This window comes from Tachysurus vachellii, chromosome 3 (assembly GCF_030014155.1).
Source record: "Tachysurus vachellii isolate PV-2020 chromosome 3, HZAU_Pvac_v1, whole genome shotgun sequence".
In the NCBI taxonomy this organism is placed as follows: Eukaryota; Metazoa; Chordata; class Actinopteri; order Siluriformes; family Bagridae; genus Tachysurus; species Tachysurus vachellii.
In genome coordinates this window covers 5,347,164-5,367,503 of record NC_083462.1, presented here as the reverse complement: position 1 = coordinate 5,367,503, position 20,340 = coordinate 5,347,164, and the positions used below count along the sequence as shown (strand labels likewise).

At 37.4% G+C, this 20,340-nt stretch overlaps 1 protein-coding gene across 1 annotated transcript in view; it reads left to right on the top strand.

Moving 5' to 3' along the window:
• Positions 1–5,921: 5,921 nt before the first annotated feature.
• zfpm2b (zinc finger protein, FOG family member 2b) overlaps positions 5,922–20,340 on the top strand; it is a 36,677-nt gene continuing 22,258 nt past the window's right edge. Inside the window, exons 1-3 of the mRNA XM_060865468.1 lie at positions 5,922–6,126; positions 14,824–14,976; positions 18,899–19,000. Of these exons, the coding sequence (XP_060721451.1) occupies positions 6,066–6,126; positions 14,824–14,976; positions 18,899–19,000 (316 nt within the window). The 5' untranslated portion in view covers positions 5,922–6,065. The remainder of the gene's footprint in view (positions 6,127–14,823; positions 14,977–18,898; positions 19,001–20,340) is intronic.

Sequence of the window (20,340 nt, the reverse complement as noted above, 5' to 3'; positions counted from 1 at the left end):
AGGAAGAAACCTGGAGAGGAACCAGACTCAGAAGTGGACCTCATCCTCATTTGGGTGACACTGGACAGGAAATAGTATAAATGTAAATAATGTCCTTTCTATAACGGTTTATAAGCAACCAAGAGCTCCTGAGGAACTAGCAGTTCAGAGTCATTTCTAAACAGTTCAGGTCATTAAGTCTAACAGGTCAGGTCATTAAGTCTAACTGGTCAGGTCATTAAGTCATTACAGACTTAGCAGTACTTCTTTCCAGCTGAATTCTTCAAATGTTCACTGATGAAGACCCGAACACAAAACTGACAGACACAATGGCATTTCAAAGACGGCGTGAAAGTTTCCAAGTGGTTCTATCCTCAGCAGTCCCATGGGTGTAGACAGCTGTCCATGCTGATCTGTCTCTTGCACAGTGCACCAGCAAGCAACAAGATGAACTGGTCACACTGGGAACTTAAAACACTGGGAGCTCGAGAGTGGTACGTATAAAACAACAGAGAAAAAGAGTATTAGGTGTTAGGAATATTAGGTATGCTCGTAATCATGTGATGGTTAAAGACAATGTACATAAATCCCGGATAAATAATTATTCCCACACTCAGTCCCTCATACTGAAATGAATATCAGGGAGGAAAAGACACAAAGAGGCGGACATGTTTGTGTGTAAAGGTTAAAGCATGACGCCATCGCTGGCCCTCAGCGATTAAAAACCGAGCGCCAATCTCCCTGAGAGGGAAGCAGCCATGTTTGCGATGATTAGCAGGCCAACCCCTTGAGGCTTTCATTAATGAGGCTACACACCGAGTTAACAATTCATAACAAATTTTAATGCGGCGTCTGAATTAATTAAGCTCTCAGTCAGAGACGCGGGAGGCTCCATCGTCTGCGTATGACCTAGCGAGAAGTGCGCTAATGATTCTTTTCAGGTTTAGCGCTTACACGTGTAATTAACTCCCATTAATAGGCTGATAAATGGAGCACTTTTCAAAAGGAAGGTGATGTCTCAATGAAGGCTGCAGTACTGTGCTCCAACATCAGCTCTCAGGAAATGTTTTTTTTTATTTAATCAGTTACCAAATGCTAATGCTAATCAAATGTCCTTTCGTTGTTTTTCACTAATATCAAATGCAAATAATGACAACATTTAATAAATAATTACAAAATGTTGTAGAGTCATTACATTGAATAATGCACGGAGCAAATATCAGGTGTAAGACAGTGTTAATAAACATGGTGTGTTAAGAGTGTGCATGTGTTATTGTCTGAGTTCAGTATTATTTCATTGTTTCATTGCTGGTGAGTGAACACAAAGATTTCAGGGTCATACAATGATTTCTAGATCAACCCAAATAGATCTGTTCTTTTTAAATGAACAAAATAAATTTCTGTACCTGATGTGAGTCACACACGATTCTTTACACATGATTCATTTATTTCCACTTGCTATCCTTGAAAATTAGATTTTTTTTTTTTTACAGATGATTCATTTATTTTTAAAACAAGATTCTCAAATTTAATTCTTTAGAAATGATTCATTAAGTTACACATTTTGTCTTTAATTATTTCCACACTATTCATTTACTTTCATATAGGATTCTTTTCATGATTCGTTTGTTCTCAAATGTAAATTTTACCAGTTGTTCTTTAAAGAAAATGACTCATTTATTTTTTCATATGATTTGTACAAATACTTCCATATGAGTCATTTAATTTATGAATGTAATTTCCTACATGATTCATCTATCACAAAATGTTTGAAAAAGTATTCAATTATTTATTAATTATATATTGATTTATTGTGTTTTTTTTTCAAATCCTCATTTATTTTCAAATATTTCTTTTTGGCACATGGAACATTTTTTGTTATTTGCTTATTTCTATTGGATTGGGATTTTAATTGTATTAATTTTTAAATGAATTATTTCCACACAGAATTAACACATTATTTTCTCCCAATCATTGTTTCTTTTTGCACCTTATCGTATCACATGTGATTTCATTTTGGGGGGATTTTCTTAATAATAGTTCATAATTCTTTGTTCACAAATGATCACAAATCATTTAAACAATGTCTGCTGTATATCTGCATTCACATGTTTGTGGGATATCCTTCAAGTGTTGTTTAAGTTATAACGTGTGAAAAAACATACAAAGCTTTGATTCCAAGATTTGTGAATATCAGTATTGCCTGATATTAGACGGCTCGCTGTTTTACCTCTGCTGCAGAGCGACTGTGCTGTTTGGGTTTGAGAGAAAGATACAGTAGGTAGTGAGTGTGGCGTAAAAGTAAGCATGACTTGTGTGTGTGTGTGTGTGTGACTTTCTTTACACCCCTGGGACTTGCTCTTTCCATTTCCATCAGCTACTATTTTCTGGGGGCGTGCAGTAATTTCATGGCTCGTTGAGAGCGAGCAAAACCTCACTGTTCACTTCCACTTCGCCTCAAGCCTTTTAATGAAGTTATTAATCCAGCAAACAGAAAACTCTCTCCTCTCTCTCTAACGCCGAGGTGCATAATTCACGCAGCTCGTCCGCATCCGTGCCACACCAAACCGTGTAATGACAAATTTCTTGTTTTTTTGTTTTTTGTTTTTTACCCCAGAACTTAAGCGAGTGTGACCTGTAAGGTGGAAACAGGACCGAGTGTCTAGTTTCTCTGAGCGCTTCTGGAGTGCCTCTGGAATTGCTGTACAGTCACTGTAAACATGGATGAGGGTAGATTACACAAGTAAACATCACAGGATCTTGGACAACTGATTAGACACCAGATTTCTATCTGGTTTATTGAATTATTTGCATTGGACCAAGATTTTGCTTCTTCGTATGCAAGCGATGATTAAGGGGCCCAAGCACTTTAGTAACAGATTCAGATTTGAATATATGGGAGATGCTGCTGGCTAGGCTGCGTTTACAGAAAATCAGACCCACACTAATAAAACTAAAGCACTGCTTTACAAACACAAAATAATGACTGACCAAAGTAGGCGCAACAAGGCAGGTATATACAGGGCAGAACATCAGGATAAATGGGGAAGCTAGTGAAAAGGCAGGAAAGCAGAACAACAGAAAGTGCATGGCACAACACACATGACAAACAAAAACAGGCAAGGCTGAAACACCTAACAGTGCCCCCTCTGGCGGTCTGTCAGGGAAATGTCCCAGTAGCTCCTGACAGCAATTGTCATTTTTTATAATGAGTATCATTGATCCAAAACGGGTGGAATCAGAGCACACACATCAAAGCATGGAAATATTATTGTAACAACAGTGATTAATGTAATTATTTATTATTAAACAAATAAACATGTATAATAATTAGAATAACTTTTATCTTCTATATCTATAATGACAATGATGATTATAATAATAATAATAATAATAATAATAATAATAATAATAATATTTAAAAATATAATTATAATTTATATTATAAAAATATAAATAATAATAAAATTATGAGGTTTAGGTTTTGTTTTGTAAAGATGTCTTTAATAATAAAATAAGAATTTACCCCACCGATATACAGCATTATATTACAGTCAGCTCACAGGAACATAAACATTTTACAAATGACAAATTTGAAACAAATGTAAACGTCCAAGCAGCTTCAAAACTAAGCCCTTCCCTGAGATTCTCATGCAGGTCTAAATATTAAAAGCACAATAAAAGATTCAAGTTGCCACATGATTAACGGAGCTCATTTTTGTATGTTTTTTATAGCAGAAAGGTGTCTGAGATCATATTTTGCCAATTTATTTTTATCAAAGGAACTAAAAATGAACTTCAAATACATCCCCCTGTCATCCCTGAGGCGAAAACGCACCTGGAAAAAACATATTACATGCGACTCATCACATCCCATTTCATGGCATAATTGCATCAGATATTATTTTCCGGGGTCTTCACGAACAGGAGAAGGTGAAGTTGGAAAGGTGGCAAGCCTCAAACGAGCAGCACCGTGGAACTGAACGAGTCTGTTTTAATTTAGCTGCTCAAGCCGGGCTGCTCAGACACACAGAGGACATTCATTACAGTACTGTGGCAAAGCTGGAGTATTTTCTTCCTAGCACAGCGTTGTAGTCCCTCAAACTCATACTCACTGCAGTCATGTGGAAAATGCTGCAGTTACACTAATAAGAAAAGTGTGAGTGACTCAGTAAATAGCTTACGTTCATATCAAGGAGACAATCCTTGGTACAAACCCTTTAAAATGCTCCCACTGTTGTATGCTCTGTCACCCAGTTCAACATTTTTGATTTATTTACAAATCATTTATATGTAGCAAGATTTAATAATCATAATTTTCATGTATGCTGTAGCAGCAAAGATCAGTCTAATAGGTAATGCTACATACCATGAACTGTAATATACTGTATATTTAGTTATAATCGCAGTTTGCCTTGTTGGCCTCGCACCTCTGGAGTTGAAGGTTTGATTCCCATCTCTGTCCTGTGTGTGGATTTTGCATGTTCTCCCCGAGCGTTGGGGGTTTCGCCTAAGTTCTCGGGTTTCCTCAGCGAGTCCAATGTCATGCACTGTAGGCTGATTGGTATCTCTAAATTATCTGTATCTTAGGGTACCCTGTGATGAGTTGGTACCCTAAGTGCCTTGAGAAAGACTCCAGGTTCTCTGCGTACCCTGTTAAGGATAAGCGCTACAGAAAACGGATGGATGGATGGTTCCAGCATGATTTTTCTCCAGCATGATTTTATGTCCAAATTTCTGAACCATTTGTACATAAAAAAGAAAATCTCCCCCTGTGGTAAGTGAATCCTAGCCATTCACATTAGGAATGCTAATCCGTTTTAATTTACAATTGCAGTTATTGACTTTCTACCAGTTCAGGAGCATACAGATACAAGCATAATTGCATGATACTTTTTAATTACACACGGCCCGGTTGCAAGTTGGCATGGTATTGTTTATGTTTTTATCTTGCTTCTGTCATGCTTAAGTGATAACACCCAATAATTTCCATGCCTTCTCCCTTAATTAATCCATCTCATCTTGTTTATCGTCTTTATTCCACATGCAGCTCCTCTCACACGCACAAGCAAACCAAGCACAAGAACACCAGTTCTACACCTCCCCAGGTAACAGACTGAGAGCTGAGAACACTGGAAATGAGGCTTCATTACACTAAACAGGGAAATTTTAAAACGTGTGTATAATTCAATCAACATTTACAACATTTATTATTCTATCCTATATTAATATAATTTACCAATATTTCAATACAGTCACAACACAATGCACCTACTTGAATGTGTGAATGTTTGTTTAGTAGAAAATTTTTTGTGTAAACTACCATGCAATAATAATAATTTACAAAGGATTTTTTTTTTCATATCCAGAATGATATGACGAATGATGCTCATTGTTTTAATACACTTTGTGCATGCTTTGTGAATCGTACATAGAATAGTGAAAAGAAAAAAAAAAACGAATATGTGAATTAGGAGATTAAATATTCTTCTTTTGTTTTAATGTAAAAATATTGGCCCCTGGCTCCTTGTACTGTGATTGGTTAATTCCTGAAAGTACGTTGTTCATATCCTGTTGTCCACAATTAATGCTTAAAACAAAATACGTGAATTATGAAAGAGTAAAATTAGTATATATTGATATATTGATTACATATTGATTATATATATATATATATATATATATATATATATATATATATATATATAATTTACTATTATTTATTTTTTATTTTCAGAAAAATTTGCTAATAGATCCCACTAGATTCTAATAGATCCCACTAGATTCTAATAGATCCCACTATTGTAAGCTGGGGGAGGGGCTCGGTTACGGTGCACCTGTCAACTCTCTACGGCACGCCGCGAGGCTCCAAACCTCAAGCGTGGAACAAAAAGCGCAACGCGTTTTCGTCTCCGCTGTCAGTCTGCAGATCACAGCTCAGCGAAGCGGCGCTGAGATTCAAACCGCTACACTACAGGAGAAGAAGATATCGACTCGACTTGCTTTCTTCTTCTTTTTGCAGCTTGTATGTGACTCGGAGAGTGTTTGTATTAAGAGAGAAGTGAGATTATCTGGATTGAACAGCCATGTCCCGGAGGAAACAGAGTAACCCGCGTCAGTTCAAGCGTCTCAGCGCAGAAAACACAGGTCACTTCTTTATTACTGCATCACATATTTATCCCTTCTTCATCTCTATATCATCCTCATCTCTTTATGCATGCGCACACAGCTCTTTCTTTGCGTTAGATGTGTTTTTGGGGTGTGTGTATTACTTTTGGAAAAATCATAGACCAGCCTCAGGCAATGAAATTAACTTTCTAAGTTCAAAATATACAAATTATAATTTTGAAAATGATTTTTTTTTTATCTTATGTTTTTTTTTCATGAAAAACTTTATACACCACTTCAAGACATGCAAATGTTTTAATTCAAAGTTTTGCATCCAAAAATCACAGACCTGAGGAATAATAATAATAATAATAATAATAATAATAATAATAATTCCACCGATTTTAAATAGTTATTTGGACTTAGTAAGTAATTGAAAAGTTAAAAAAATATTTTATGCAAAATTACAATTTGTAATATTCTTCATCTGCCAACTAAAATATATGTTGCTATTTTTTTAAAAATCTAAAATAATTTATTAATAAAGAATAATAAAAACGTTTTGAATGTAAATGTTGCACTCAGAAGGTATAAAAGTAGCATCACTGGGGTTACAGTCAATATCACATCTTTTTTATCTTTAGTATTTATATTTATGCATTTAATTTATGCCCAATGGTTTACTTATTCTTTATTTTATCTTCAAACACCTCTATATTGTGATATATTACTATGTACTAATGTAAAATACCTACTTATTTTCAGTACGTATAAATAAGATAGTATTGGACCTATTCCATAATACATATAATACATTGGCATAATACATTTTGTTACATTAGAAATATAATCAGGATAATTTGCATAAGTTCATTCTTCTGCAGTTTGTTTGTTTGTTTGTTTTGTAAACACAATACTAACGGTCATAATTTACTAAACCACGTGGCGAATCTTCGGGAGTCAGCTCCATCACCGATATTTCAAAGGACAAAAAGGTCGTTATGTAGTTCTTGTTTTTTCTTTTTCTTTTTTAAATCTCCCTCCAACATATTGCCCCGTTATCTAAACCCCGGCGATTGCTCCACTATTTTCATATTTTGCCTATTCCATTCTCTATAACGTCCCTCTGGTGCACAGATAAAGAGCGTGTGTTGAAAGAGCTCCATTAATTTGCCCTGATGACTGCAGTGATAAGGGGAGATAATGGACTTGATAAAGCTTGTGTGTGTGTGTGTGTGTGTGAGAGAGAGAGAGATAGAGAGAGAGAGAGAGAGAGAGAGATTGTGTGTGTGGTAGCAGAGATATCATCACACACGATTATTGCCATTAAAATTCCAGCTCAGCAATCTGCGTCGCACTGATAATCCTCTCCGGACGATAAGACAAAGAAAATCTTCTCCCTTTATTAGTCTTCTGGATATTCTGATAATATAGTGATAAATTTTGTATTTCTCCTGACCCTTCTTTTTTTAGAGAAAGAAAGAGATTTCACTTTCTTTTTTTCTTCTTTTCCTCCATCTCATCCTCTCATGAACTGATAGGGTCATCTTTTCTGCTTTACTCCTGCCTCCACCACCCTTAACCCTCCCAGCAGTGGGGTTTTATTGTAATAAGAGTTAGATCTGAAAGGGAGATACTGCGGTAGGAGCATATTATCATCCGTTATCGGTTCTTCTTCAGTCCATTGAGCCGAACCAGCTGTTATTCCCCCCCTTATCACCCTGTTCGTGACCGGTGGGGCAGTAAATTTGCCCCCTTTGGAGGGATAAATCTATGACAGAGGATTAAAACAGTGTGATGAGAGGGAATGCATCGCAACGTCTTCTTGAAAGAAGGAGTAGATGAGAATCTCTGCCCTTTTTCATGTCCCTGCTGATGAGGTACAGGAAACAAAAAAAAACCCCAGAAAGCAAGAATGTATTGTTTGAGATTTTATCATGGGTTATTATGGATTATGGTTTGATACTGTACAAGAAATAAATACATAAAAATAACTGCTGGTTTAATGGTATAGAAACTTTGCTGTAGTGTGCTGAATAACATTATAGGACAACAAAACTATTAAAAAATATATTAAATTAACCAGATTTAAATTTCTTCTGTCTTAAGTTGTACAATTTCTTTTCATGATCTTACTTAAAAAATAATTTTGATATTTTACTATTCAATTTCCGTATTTATTTACCAAATAAATATATGACATGATAAATAGAGTCTGATGATCCATCTCCATTCTCCATTCTGGTTGACCAGAAGGTGTTGATTCGTTTTCTGTAACATCAGCAGTTCAGCTCCAATATTTCACACTCTTCTTTTGAAACATAACTCATTATATAGTTATGAAAACGTAACGCCTTTGATAGTAACTACGTCACTGTAGTAACCTTACACAAGACTGTAAATGAATTTAAAAAAAGTCTCGTCCTTTGAAAGAATAAAAATCGAAGATGGCAAATCGTTGTGTTATAAGAGGAATTGTTGTAGGACTGGAATTACGTTCAGGTTGGTAACAGTAACTCTGCTTCATCACAACAGTTGATTCTTTTTCTCTAACAGCAAAACTTCAGTCCTGATGTCTCAGAAGAAGACTTTTATTCTGAGAAATTTTTAACTTGCTCACGAAATGTATGCTATGACTGAACAGTTAATTACATCAGCTTAACACAGTTAAATCCTCAAAGGTTTTGTGTAAATGGTACAACTGAGTTCTAAGTTTTTTGGCAACTTAAAGTAACGGATGTTTCTCGGTTCATGATCATTTGAATCTTTCCGTATGAATAGCAAACAAATGAACAATTTTAAATAAAATCTAAGCATTACAGATGGACATTAAATACCTAAAATCTCTGTCATGCTTAGATTTTTTTATTTAGATTTTAAAGTGCTATAAAGCAAGCAAAGACTGTTAAAATATTCCTGATATGAATTATGTACATGAGACTTCATCAGGCAGAAATTTCCTGTGAGCTGTGATGCCCGGGGTCAGGCTTCCAACAGAGAGTCAAACGACAGAGTCAGTGGTGTTAGAAACAGAAAAGCAAAGAACTAGGTTAAAAATTAACATGAATTAAAATGAAAAACACCAAGTAATCTACCAGTGAAGAAAGATTTCAGAAAATACTTTAGAAAAATCTTTACATAATCAGCACAAAGTGAGGTACATTTTAAAATGATTCACAATGAAAAAGTCGTACCTGATGTCTTATCTGAAAATTTCATATCTGATATTTTGATGAAACCACTACAGAGATGAAGAAACGGTGACATTTTGTTGTGAATCAAAGACTGTTCGCTTTGTGTTTGGTTTGTGCTTCATAACCCCAAACATTTCACCTCCTGAAAGTAAACCCCCAGAGATTTAGCGCAGCAGCGCTAACACACATTTTCTGAGGTAAAAGTTATTCATACAGTGCATTTTTTTGTTATAGTTCATAGTATGGTGATATTTGGTATAGTTTATCTGAGACATTGTCCTGATTTGTGTTTTGGAAGAAGAAGCAGCCTTTATTTTTGTTACATAAACATTACAGAACAGTAAAATTCTTTCTTTCTTCACATATCCCAACACTGGAGGTTGGGGTCAGAGTGCAGGGTCAGCAGGGCAGAGCCTTGTTCAGGGGCCCAACATTGGCAGCTTGAACCCTGATTTTCTATTCAGCAACCCAGAGCCTTGACCACATGAGCTACTACTACCTCTGAGTTGTGTTTTATGACTTTTTTTTGAAGTATTGTTCAGAGGAACACAAGACCATTTTGAAGAATCTCATTGTTTTTTGATTGCTAGTAGACGAATGTCTTTACACTGCTATCAAAGATGGATGCTTCCTCAGGAAACATCGCTGAATATTGCGGTTTATCGTCTAACCGATTCTCGCCTACAGTTCATCACAACACCCCTCCTTTCTCTCTCTTTATTTGTGAATCTTTTCTGTCACTTCGCTGACATACGGCTGTCAGAATATGATAAGTTTCTTTCATTATTATATCCTTTTCCGAGACGTCAAGGTTTGTCAGCTCATCTTTATTCTGTTTTTTTTTTTTTTTCAAAGCCATTTTGATTATCTTCATCTGCCAACTGTCAACGCTCTGTCTCTGTGAGATCGGCGTAATATAAAGCGGGGTTATTGTGTGCCAGCTTTCTCAGCAGCATCTGTTCAGCACTAATGAGCTATGAAGTGCTGTGGCTCGCTGGCCTAGCAAGCAGGAAGGAGACGGAGACGAGAGCGTAAGAAGCCAACTGTTTCTCTGAGCTTTTATACACGCTCCAGCATCTTTTTTTATTTTACCAGTCATAACCGAGATGTTTATCAGAGTTAGGAAGTGTAAGACACGGGACTGAACTTTAACACTAAAACACTTTCAATTCAAGATTGAATTCAACAACCGTTAGTTCCAGTCCCCTAATCTGATTTACAACAGTGTTTCCATGTGTGTGTGTGTGCGTGTGTGTGTGTGTCATCACTACATCAGAAATAACAACATCGTCATCAGACATGGCAAACAATACACTTTTAGTGTGCATTTAGTGTGCACACTTCCTCCAAGATTTCTCGAATTTCACGATGGTAGAAATCAACACAACCTCCATTTGAGAGGAGATTGGAATTTTTCAAAATGGCTGCAGGTTTCCTATACATTCGCGTCGAGACGTGTCGTGTGACGTCATCACAATGTGCATTCAGCCGAGTCCCTCTTCTGTTTAGGTGTGTGTGGAAAATGAGCACAGCTCTCGTACAAAGTCACTACAGATGTCTCACTGCTAGGAGATTAAAAGAAGAATCCTGTGCTAGTGATGTCACAGATTCGGGTACATTTATACAAAAGCCAAATTTCATTTTTTTCAAAAACATCAGATGAAGATGAAAAGGTCGAAGGGAAGCTAGTTTCACCAGATAACAGGAACATCCAGTTCAGTGTGAGCTAGCTATTGAGTTATCTGACGTGCTATAAATTCGGTGTGGTTTCTTTGGGATTTTTTTTATTCACTGAGCAAAAACAAACAAATACGTTTGACCATACTGTGATGTCATAATGTCACGATATTACTGCTTTTTATTATTTATTAAAATATAAACATGTTGGATCAGCGTTGGTCATGCAGTGATTAGCTCTTGCCTCATACCTGCAGCCGAACCACTGCCATGTTAATATTCAATATAATTGATCCCTTGCTCCATAGTGATTCCGTTCCACATCAACTCTATTATCTATTTCTAATTTTTTTATTCCTTTGATTCTGGTTGATCAGAAGGTGTTGATTATACAGCATGTCTTTATTTTTTTTTATCCCAGCATTTCTGTGCGTCGTGTGTACTGCATAAATGCGTTTGTGCAGATACTTTAGCACTTCTATTACTGTTCTATTACTGTCTATTACTGTATACTGTTAACCCGGGAAAAAAAGCACAATTTCTTGGTAACCCAAAGAGAGAAAAGCGAGGAAATGACGACGTTCATAACATTACAGTAAACGAATAAGCTTCAAAAAGAAATCCACTGTATTGTTGATTATTTTTCTATAACACCATACAATGTTGTGTGTAATTCCTTAAACAATACTAAGAGTTATATGTTTACGAAAGTTCAGTTGAAAACTGAATTGAAGACAAATTTTCATAGAAGTACAATAAAAGAAAAAACCCTGGAATGTATTCAGCTGTTTCGTGTCCTGGTCTCTTGCGCGCGGCCTCCTGATACGTTACATCAATTAAGGAGAAGAAAAAGAAGATCAGATTCTGTTTACTTGTTAAATCACCAATACTCAGCTTGATCAAGTGATCAGTGATGTCCAGATGTTTATCGCTCACATCGTGGCCTTCATAGAGTCATAGTTCCAAAAGAATCTCGGAACAATGTCTTGGATTAACATCGCTCAACACATGTTGAGGGGGGAAAAAAATAGAAGAAAGGATGTTTATTGTGTTTATTGGACAGCCCTTAATCACTATCAGCGATGTTCAGCTCGAAGACGTTTATCACTCACTCCATCATCACCCCGGGAAGCTTGAAGCTGATCGATTATCAGGGCTTTTGAAGAAACAATGATGCAATCGTTCAGTCTGGGTTACATGCTAAAAGACCTGGCTTTCACTCTCCCATGTCTTTGAAAGTGCTGGGCGAAGCATGGATTTTTAAATCGAAGCCTTTTCACGTTCTTCAGAAGCTCATCAGGGTCACAATGATGAGGATGATGAGCTAGGAGACGAAAAAAAAACAAGTTAAAGTCTATATATTTTCACTTTCTCTTTTATTTGAAGCTCAACCAAAGTTGTATAACACATATGAAACCTTGGCTAATTTTTCTTTTTAGCTTATTAAGCATTCAAGTTAGCTTAGTACAAATCTATTAAGATAGTCTTGTTGTTCTTGTTCTTTTTCTGAACGTCCAAACAGATATCAGACAGGCTACAAACTCCTTTGGATTTTGCTGGATTGTTTAAGCTGCTTAGCATGTGAGCTAGTTAGCAAGTCAGGTTTAAGCTAGCTAGATTGTAAGCAACTATGACCCTGTATATATTGCCTATAAATGTCAGGTGATTTAGCTAAAAAACTTATGTTAAGCAACATGAACAATGTAGATAGATGTCGTTAGCAAGTCAGGATTATGCTAGCTTTAGATATGCTAGCAAGCACCTATTACTCTGTGTACAATGACTAAAAAATGGCAGATGATTTAGCTAAAAAACTTTACATGTAACTTTAAAATTTAACAATGTTGCTTAGCATGAGGTAGTTGACAAGCTAGGTTTTAGGCATTTTAGCTAGTTAGCAAGCTGCTCTGATTCTGTGTACAGTCTAATATAGCCGTTTCAATACCAGTTTAAAGTTTTTTTTTAAATTTATTTATTTATTTTTTTTTTATGAATACAGTTTTACTGTATACTGTAATCGTATCACTAACACTCACTCGACCCCTCAGCTCACGTAAAGAAGCCGCAGATGAGGCATTGTTGTGTTGATACAACGGACTGGGGGAGAGGGAGAGAGCGTGAGAGAGAGAGAGAGAGAGAGAGAGAGAGAGAGAGAGAGAGAGAGAGAGAGAGAGAGAGAGAGAATAGGAAAAAAGGAAAAAAGCTTTATTGTGCTTCAGTGTTTCAGCTCCTATTCATGTCTCATGAATAAAACAAGGAGTGTGTGTATGTGTGTGTGTGTATGCATGTGTGTATGCATGTGTGTATGCATGTGTGTATGTGTGTGTGTATGTGTGTGTGTGTGTGTGTGTGAGAGAGAGAGAGAGAGAGAGAGAGAAGGATTAGTGAACCCAGAGATCACTGATGAAGAGTATCACATCTCTCACAGCATACAAGCATCCTCTGCGAAGATTTGAAAAGTTTTTGAACAACTTCCGACAATTTAGTTAGAAACATACATTTTAACCCTTTTATCGGTAAACAACACTAGTTCTGTTAACTGACTTATGGAACCGTTTCAGTCATCAGTGTAAACAAATGAGCAATGTTCTCTCTGTGAGTCTGATCTAAAATGAGTCAGGACTCAGGACTGTTGTCTTTCAGTGTGAGATGTGTTTTTCCCTCTGTTGATAATCTTACACTGAATTTTAGTGTTGAAGTTCAAATTTGAGCTTATTATGAACAAGAATTCAGAGCATCTCAGACAGCAGAAGTGGGTTTAATATCAACATTTACTTTAAAGATATAAACATTTGTGAGGACCCCCCCTCCCCTCCTCTATCTTTTACACACCCACACACACATACACACAATCGTCTATACACACTCATTCACTAGTCCCAATCCACAGATGCTATACTAGTTAGCTGGTTAGCTGTCTACATACGTAATGCTGTTCTTTAAGTCACGGCTAACTACGTTTTGTGTAGCTAGCATATACAATATTGCTAACCCATTTCTGTAACCTAATAACAGACAACCAGTGAAATACGTGCCACAGTGTTCAGATTATTATTTTATAATTTTACACAGGACATGAATTAAACCACTATGATGTATAGAAGGCTATTTTATTCCTGTGGTGATACTTATACATATATCAGATAAATCATAGAATCAGTGAAAAATCATGAAGAAAATGAAACATTATCCTATTATTATCCCTCAGTAGAAGCATCTCTCTCTCTCTCTCTCTCTCTCTCTCTCTCTCTCTCTCTCTCTCTCCCTCTGTGAGTGTCTGTTAGCAAGATCTAGGCATCATGCCACAGAAGCTGTGGTGTCCACTTCCTGTGCCAAAGAGCCCCAGTGTGTGATTGATGCAGTGTGTGTTAGTGTCTACAGGGAAGCGTATGGAGTCCAGATTTCTCTTGCACACACACGCACACACACACACACACACAGTGTAGAATTCACACTGACAGAAAATCCCCAGGTTTTACTTTTACCTCAGAATTTACCTCACAAATTAGTGACTCTCACGGTTCACTAGTGTAAGAATTGATTCTGTGTTTAAAAAAAATTATCATCTCTTGTTAATTTCTGCTAAAAACTAAACAATGTATTATCTAGACATAGTCAAGCCTTTAGAGATTAGATACAGCTGTGAGCAGCTTAGCCTCAGTGAGATTAGACAGAAAGCTTGTTCGCTAACAAGCCATTGAACTATTCAACAAGTGTTTTCATGTGAATGTGTTTGTATTTCTAAATGTGGAAAAAAAATCTTGTTTATTTTGAAATCCGTTTCACTTGGTGTAGTTAGCTTAAGAGAAAACTGGAAGTAAACAGCAAATGTGACCTGTTATTTTTCTCTGTCTTTGTCCTGCAGAAGTGTTTGAGGATGGACAAACAGAGCTGGAAGGCAGAGAGTGTGAAGAGAAAGAGATCCTGAAAGACGTGGAAGCGACTGTTGACCAAGAAACGCAGTTCCCTTTAGACCCTGAGAAGGTTCACGTTAAAAACGAGGACGAGTGCAGCTCAGGTGAGGCAGCCAATATGTAAGAGAACACAAAACCATAAGCAAACCAGTGTGTTTTATTCCTCCTTTACTGCAGCAGTTCTCACCTGGATAAATGGTTTTATTTATTAAAGAACGACTCATAGATTTTTTTAGGTTTTATGTGTTATACACATTTTCTGGCAGCTAGAATCAGTCACCTCCTTAACCTTCATTCACCTCAAATATACTAATGATAGTTTAGTGTGAGGCTCATGTGACCAAGATATTACTATAGGAAACGTAACGTACTGACAAATCTTAAATCAACAGATACAACTTATTATTCATTTTTATTTTATTTTATTTATTTTTGAAATGTTATTACTAGTGGATTGAGGCTAAAAACAAGCAAGATGAAGAATTTCAGGCTGCAACAATCACAAAAAAAGTGCATTTAACAATCAACATCACCACAAATACGGTGGTTAGGGCGAATGTCCCTGAGACGACAAGATCAAACATAACTTTGCAGAGGATTATTAATCACTGGATTGTGTGATACGTGAGTGTTTTATACTGTTATATTATTAACATGAATGTTTTCTATTTATTTATTTATTTATTTTTTTTGCAAATCAAAAAAGGTGATCAAAGCAAATCTATATCTATAAAAACCAACAAAAAAATAAATTGTTTTATTTGTATTGGGCTTTTAACAACAGATATTGTCACAAATCCTCTTTACAGAAAAATTAAAATTTTTAATATAATTTTTTTTATACAATAAAATTCCAACCAGGTAGACGACGAATTTTAGCGATGCTGGAATTAAAAAAGCCTGCATCTTTATATCATTTTAATTCAAACAGACTATTCAGAGATAATATAAAGGGATAAAGGTTAAATGTTAAAGGTGTCTCTGTCTGCCAGTTATGAGATTTGACCTCACAACCTTATGGATCCGAACTTCCTCCACTCACTAACAATCCCAGGCAGAGTTTCTGCTCCGAGTAAACATTCAAACAGTGAGTGTTTGTTGTTTGCCCTGAGAGAAAATCATCAGCCCTTTGAACTGAAATTCATTATTTCTTTCCTCGATCCGCAGAAGCGTTCATAATTTTTTTAACTCTCTGTGTTGCGTTTAAATTCTCTCTCAGCAGACGATGGATCTGCTCTTTGAAACGCCTCTGCGCTTCCTCTTAAAAGTTTGGCATGTGGAAATTGCAGTGCGTACACCTGTCTCGCCTCTCAGCGAGGAATTTTCAAAAGAGCCAGCAATCTTCTGCTATTTTTTTTTTTGTCTGGAATTGGCGGAAAGACGTGTACGTCGGTGCCTCTTTGTTCTTTCTGAAAAGAATTCAGGCGCGAGCTCGTTCCAGTCTGCACGCAGATCGTCGTCATTTACTTCACCGTGAGCCGCTTCTCTTTTCAGGCTGCTGTGCGGGTTTAGTTTGTATTTTGTGGTAAACAAGAATGAAGAGGTGAGCGCTTTAAAACAAAAATGAATATTTATAATCCGGAGATGAGAATATTTATGTGAAGCAGACGTGTGCCAATGTATAATTACATATCATGAGAATTACCATGGTTTGTGAAATATTGGAATTTGGAGGTTTTTTGTTTTGTTTTTTTTTTTGACGACAAAGCAAACTTTTCTTTCTAAATTTCACTTTGGTTTCAAACCATGAACCTAATGATGGGATTTGATGAACACTTTAAAGGTGCCCTTCCACACAAAACCGTTTTTACTTGTATTTTTTGATATGTGTTAGGTCCATATGTATTTGCGTTGTGTCGTGAATGTGAAAACGAACTGTTACCTCCCCGGTCAGTTCTAGCCACTTAAAAGAAATAAGGGGAGAAATCAGGTCATTTGGAAAAGCTGGTCACTCTGACGTCAGAGTGACTGAGCTCATTACTATTCATGAGCTCTCCCACTTGAGACCGCGCCCCCAGAATTCGTGTAGCTCAGTGAGTTTCCTATACAGCAAGGATGGCTGAACGTCAACGGGCTTGTGAAGAAGCCGTTCTGCCGCAATTCAAGGTGATTGTAAACAAATTTCCTCTAGCCTAGGCTACTTATTGTGCTGGGTGAATGAATAGTCATGCTCTCATATCCTAGCGGTTAGCCAATCGGAGCCAAGCAGCATAGCTCATTTGAATATTCATGAGAACTGGCGCAAATCGAGCTGCATCTTCCTGCAGGCTTTCTATACCACACTAGAATGGCTTGAAACAAGGTAACCAAGGCATTATTTCCACAAAAAAATGTTACAGAGTCCATGGTAAACTTCAGACATTACCACAAAAGTAATGAAATATGTGTGGCAGGACATCTTTAAAGTCAGCACTCCTGATTATATCTACCCAGACAGCCTCTTCATGCCTCTTTCTCTCTCAAGGAATTTTCACATGTGAACTATTTCCCCTGGGTCCTAGTAAACCCCAGGTTAAGGTGATCCTGGGTTGTGTAGTTAGAGCTTTCACACTGCTCCTATTTTCCCCGGGTTAACACTGAATCCTGGCTCTTCATAATCTGAGGTTTTACACTGTACGTTTCTAAACCCTGGTCCGATCTTCTTCTTATTTGCATATTCATGCATCAACAACCCTGATTGGACAGATCCAGGGTGTGATCACGTCAAATAACGGCTCGTCTCACACTTTCACATCAGTGAGGAAAAAGGTCAGCTCTGTAGTTCTGCAGTCAAGCAGGTTTTGTTATCTTTTACAGATTTATTATCTTTTTTTTGTCAATACTGAACTTCTGCTAATGTTCCAGCACATCGCATTTCCCCCTCTTTACAGCACACACTGGCTCTGTCTGCCGAGCCGTCCTGGTTTTCACCTGACATGAGGTTGTTTTCTATAACAGAAGCTCTGACACAGGTTTATATTAATTTTATAGTTTCTATAGCAACCTTTACAGCATCAGTAGGTCTGCATTATTTTGATGTAATTAACTATAAATGCACTATAAATTGATGAAACGTATGAGGTGTACTTTTAGAATGAATAGTAACAACTCTTCTAACAGCACAATCCCAAGTGTTCTATTCCACATGTATGCTGTACATCCTGAAACTTGTGTGTGTGTGTGTGTGTGTGTGTGTGTGTGTGTGAGAGAGAGAGAGAGAGGGAAGAGAGGGAGAGCACCAGAGGCAGAAAATCCTTAATCACTGTTTAATTAAGGAATCGTCCTATAGCTTAATTTTGTTCCTGTGCTGTAATTAAACATTTCTAATAAGTTTAGTCACAGAGCTTAACAGAGAGAGATACAGGTACAGAGAGACAGTGACAGCGAGACAGAGACAGTGACAGCGAGACAGAGACAGTGACAGCGAGACAGAGACAGTGACAGCGAGACAGAGACAGTGAGACATAGAAAGAGGAAGACACAGATCTCTAATCTCTCTCTCTCTCTCTCTCTCTCTCTCTCTCTCTCTCTCTCTCTCTCTCTCTCTCTCTCTCTCTCTCTCTCTCTCTCACTGTGTTTCTCCTCAGGAACTTTGCCCCAGTTCTGCTTTATTTCTGTTTTTGCTCCATTAGAGATCATTTAATGCTACTTTAGAATTCTCTTACGTTTCCTTCGGGGCTTCTTTACGGCTCCTTTGGGACTCTTCTAGGGCTGCTTTAGGGCTTCTTCAGAACTAATTTCAGATTTCTTTGGGGCTCTAAATTGTGCATAATTGCTGCTTTTAGGCTCCTCTATGTTGCTCTACGGTGCGCTTTAGGCCTTCGTTTGGTCTCCTTCAGGATCTTCAGGTTTCTTTAGCAAACTCCTTTAGGGTACCTTTGGGGTATCATTAGGGTTCCTTTAGAGATCCTTTAGGTTATTGTTAGGTCTCCTTTAGGTCTCCATTTGGGCTGCTTTAGGTTTCCTTTTCTTTTCCTTTTCTTATGATTCTGCCCATCATCAGTCATCGAAACATTCAGTTTAACCTTTGACCTCTCTGTTGAACAGGGGATGCGGCTGGAGGTCAGAAATCACCGAAAGAAGCCAGTGAAGGACCTAAGGGGAAGGATCCGAGAAGCCCGACCACGCCGGACGAGTGGGACGGCCCGAGTAAGTCCTCCTTCCATCTCCGCTGATGTTTTGCTGCACAGTAAATGTTTCCATTAGTCAGAAGCATTTGTGATTTGTGACATGTGAGTAAATTTCATTCAAAGGAGGCAGGTGGAAATGATTATAAACACACACAACAATTAGTTCAGCTTTCTAACCATATAAAATCTGACATAATTCTGTGTTTAAACGTTATTAAACACTAAGTAGCGTCACTGATCTTCTCCAGAGCCAAAAGTAAACGCCCCCATAAGAGATCTCACTCTTATCTGCTTTGTATCTCTACACCATGATGATGATGACGGGGATGAGATAGTGAGATATAGAGTGGAATTATCTCTCTCTCTCTCTCTCTCTCTCTCTCTCTCTCTCTCTCTCTCTCTCTCTCTCTCTTGCGCTGAAAAACGATTAGCCGGATGAAACAGATTTTTTTTTGTTAACAAATCGAGTCACAATTTTTATCTGATGTTTTTTGTTCTAGTTCTTGGGTGAAATGTGAGCTCAGAGCTGTAATTATGCTTCTTGTGTGTTCTTTGTGACCGTGTGTGTGTGTGTGTGTGTGTGTGTGTGTGTGTGTGTGTGCATGCTTAACAACACTAGATAAAAGACACAGTGTTCTGAGTGTGTAGCTGATTAAACAGTATTGTGTTGTTGTTGTTGTTGTTGTTGTTATTAATCATGCAGACGAATGGAGCATGAATATAGAACTGCAGATTTTTCAACAATATGGTTGTTTGAGGTCAATAAAAGAACTTGAGTTACTAGAATTGTTGTCACGGCGATGAAATGGCTCGAACCCACCCAGAGTTCCTGTCGGGGTTAGTGATTGGTTCCTGACCTACAGGATCTCTAAACCGCTTGTACTGACGGAGATACGGGAGGATGGATAGATGAGCACAGACAAATACTGAGACAGAAAGAAAGAGAAACAGAGACAGAAAGACAAGGACAAACCGAGAGAGACATAGAGAGAAAAAGAGAGAGAGAGAGAGAGAGAGCCGAACTCCACCCACATGTGTCCTAAGTGATGTTACTGAGGTCTGAATAAGGTTCTACACAGTTATGGGACACAGAGAGCACAAACCTCACGTTTAAAGACAATATGATTGAGACAGAGCGAGATAAAGAACAGGCTAATAAAGTGTAGAATATAATGTAGAAAACATCACGTGAATAACATGCAGAAGGACATGAGGAGAAGCAGATGTTCAGGGTTTAGTGTTGCAGATGTTTTTTTCCCTCACTTTCTCTTGGAGTCTGTGTCAGTGTGGAGTTAACAGCAGCCCACAGCGCAGAGGCCCAGCGGCTGAATTAAAACACCACCTCAGAAGAATAAAAGT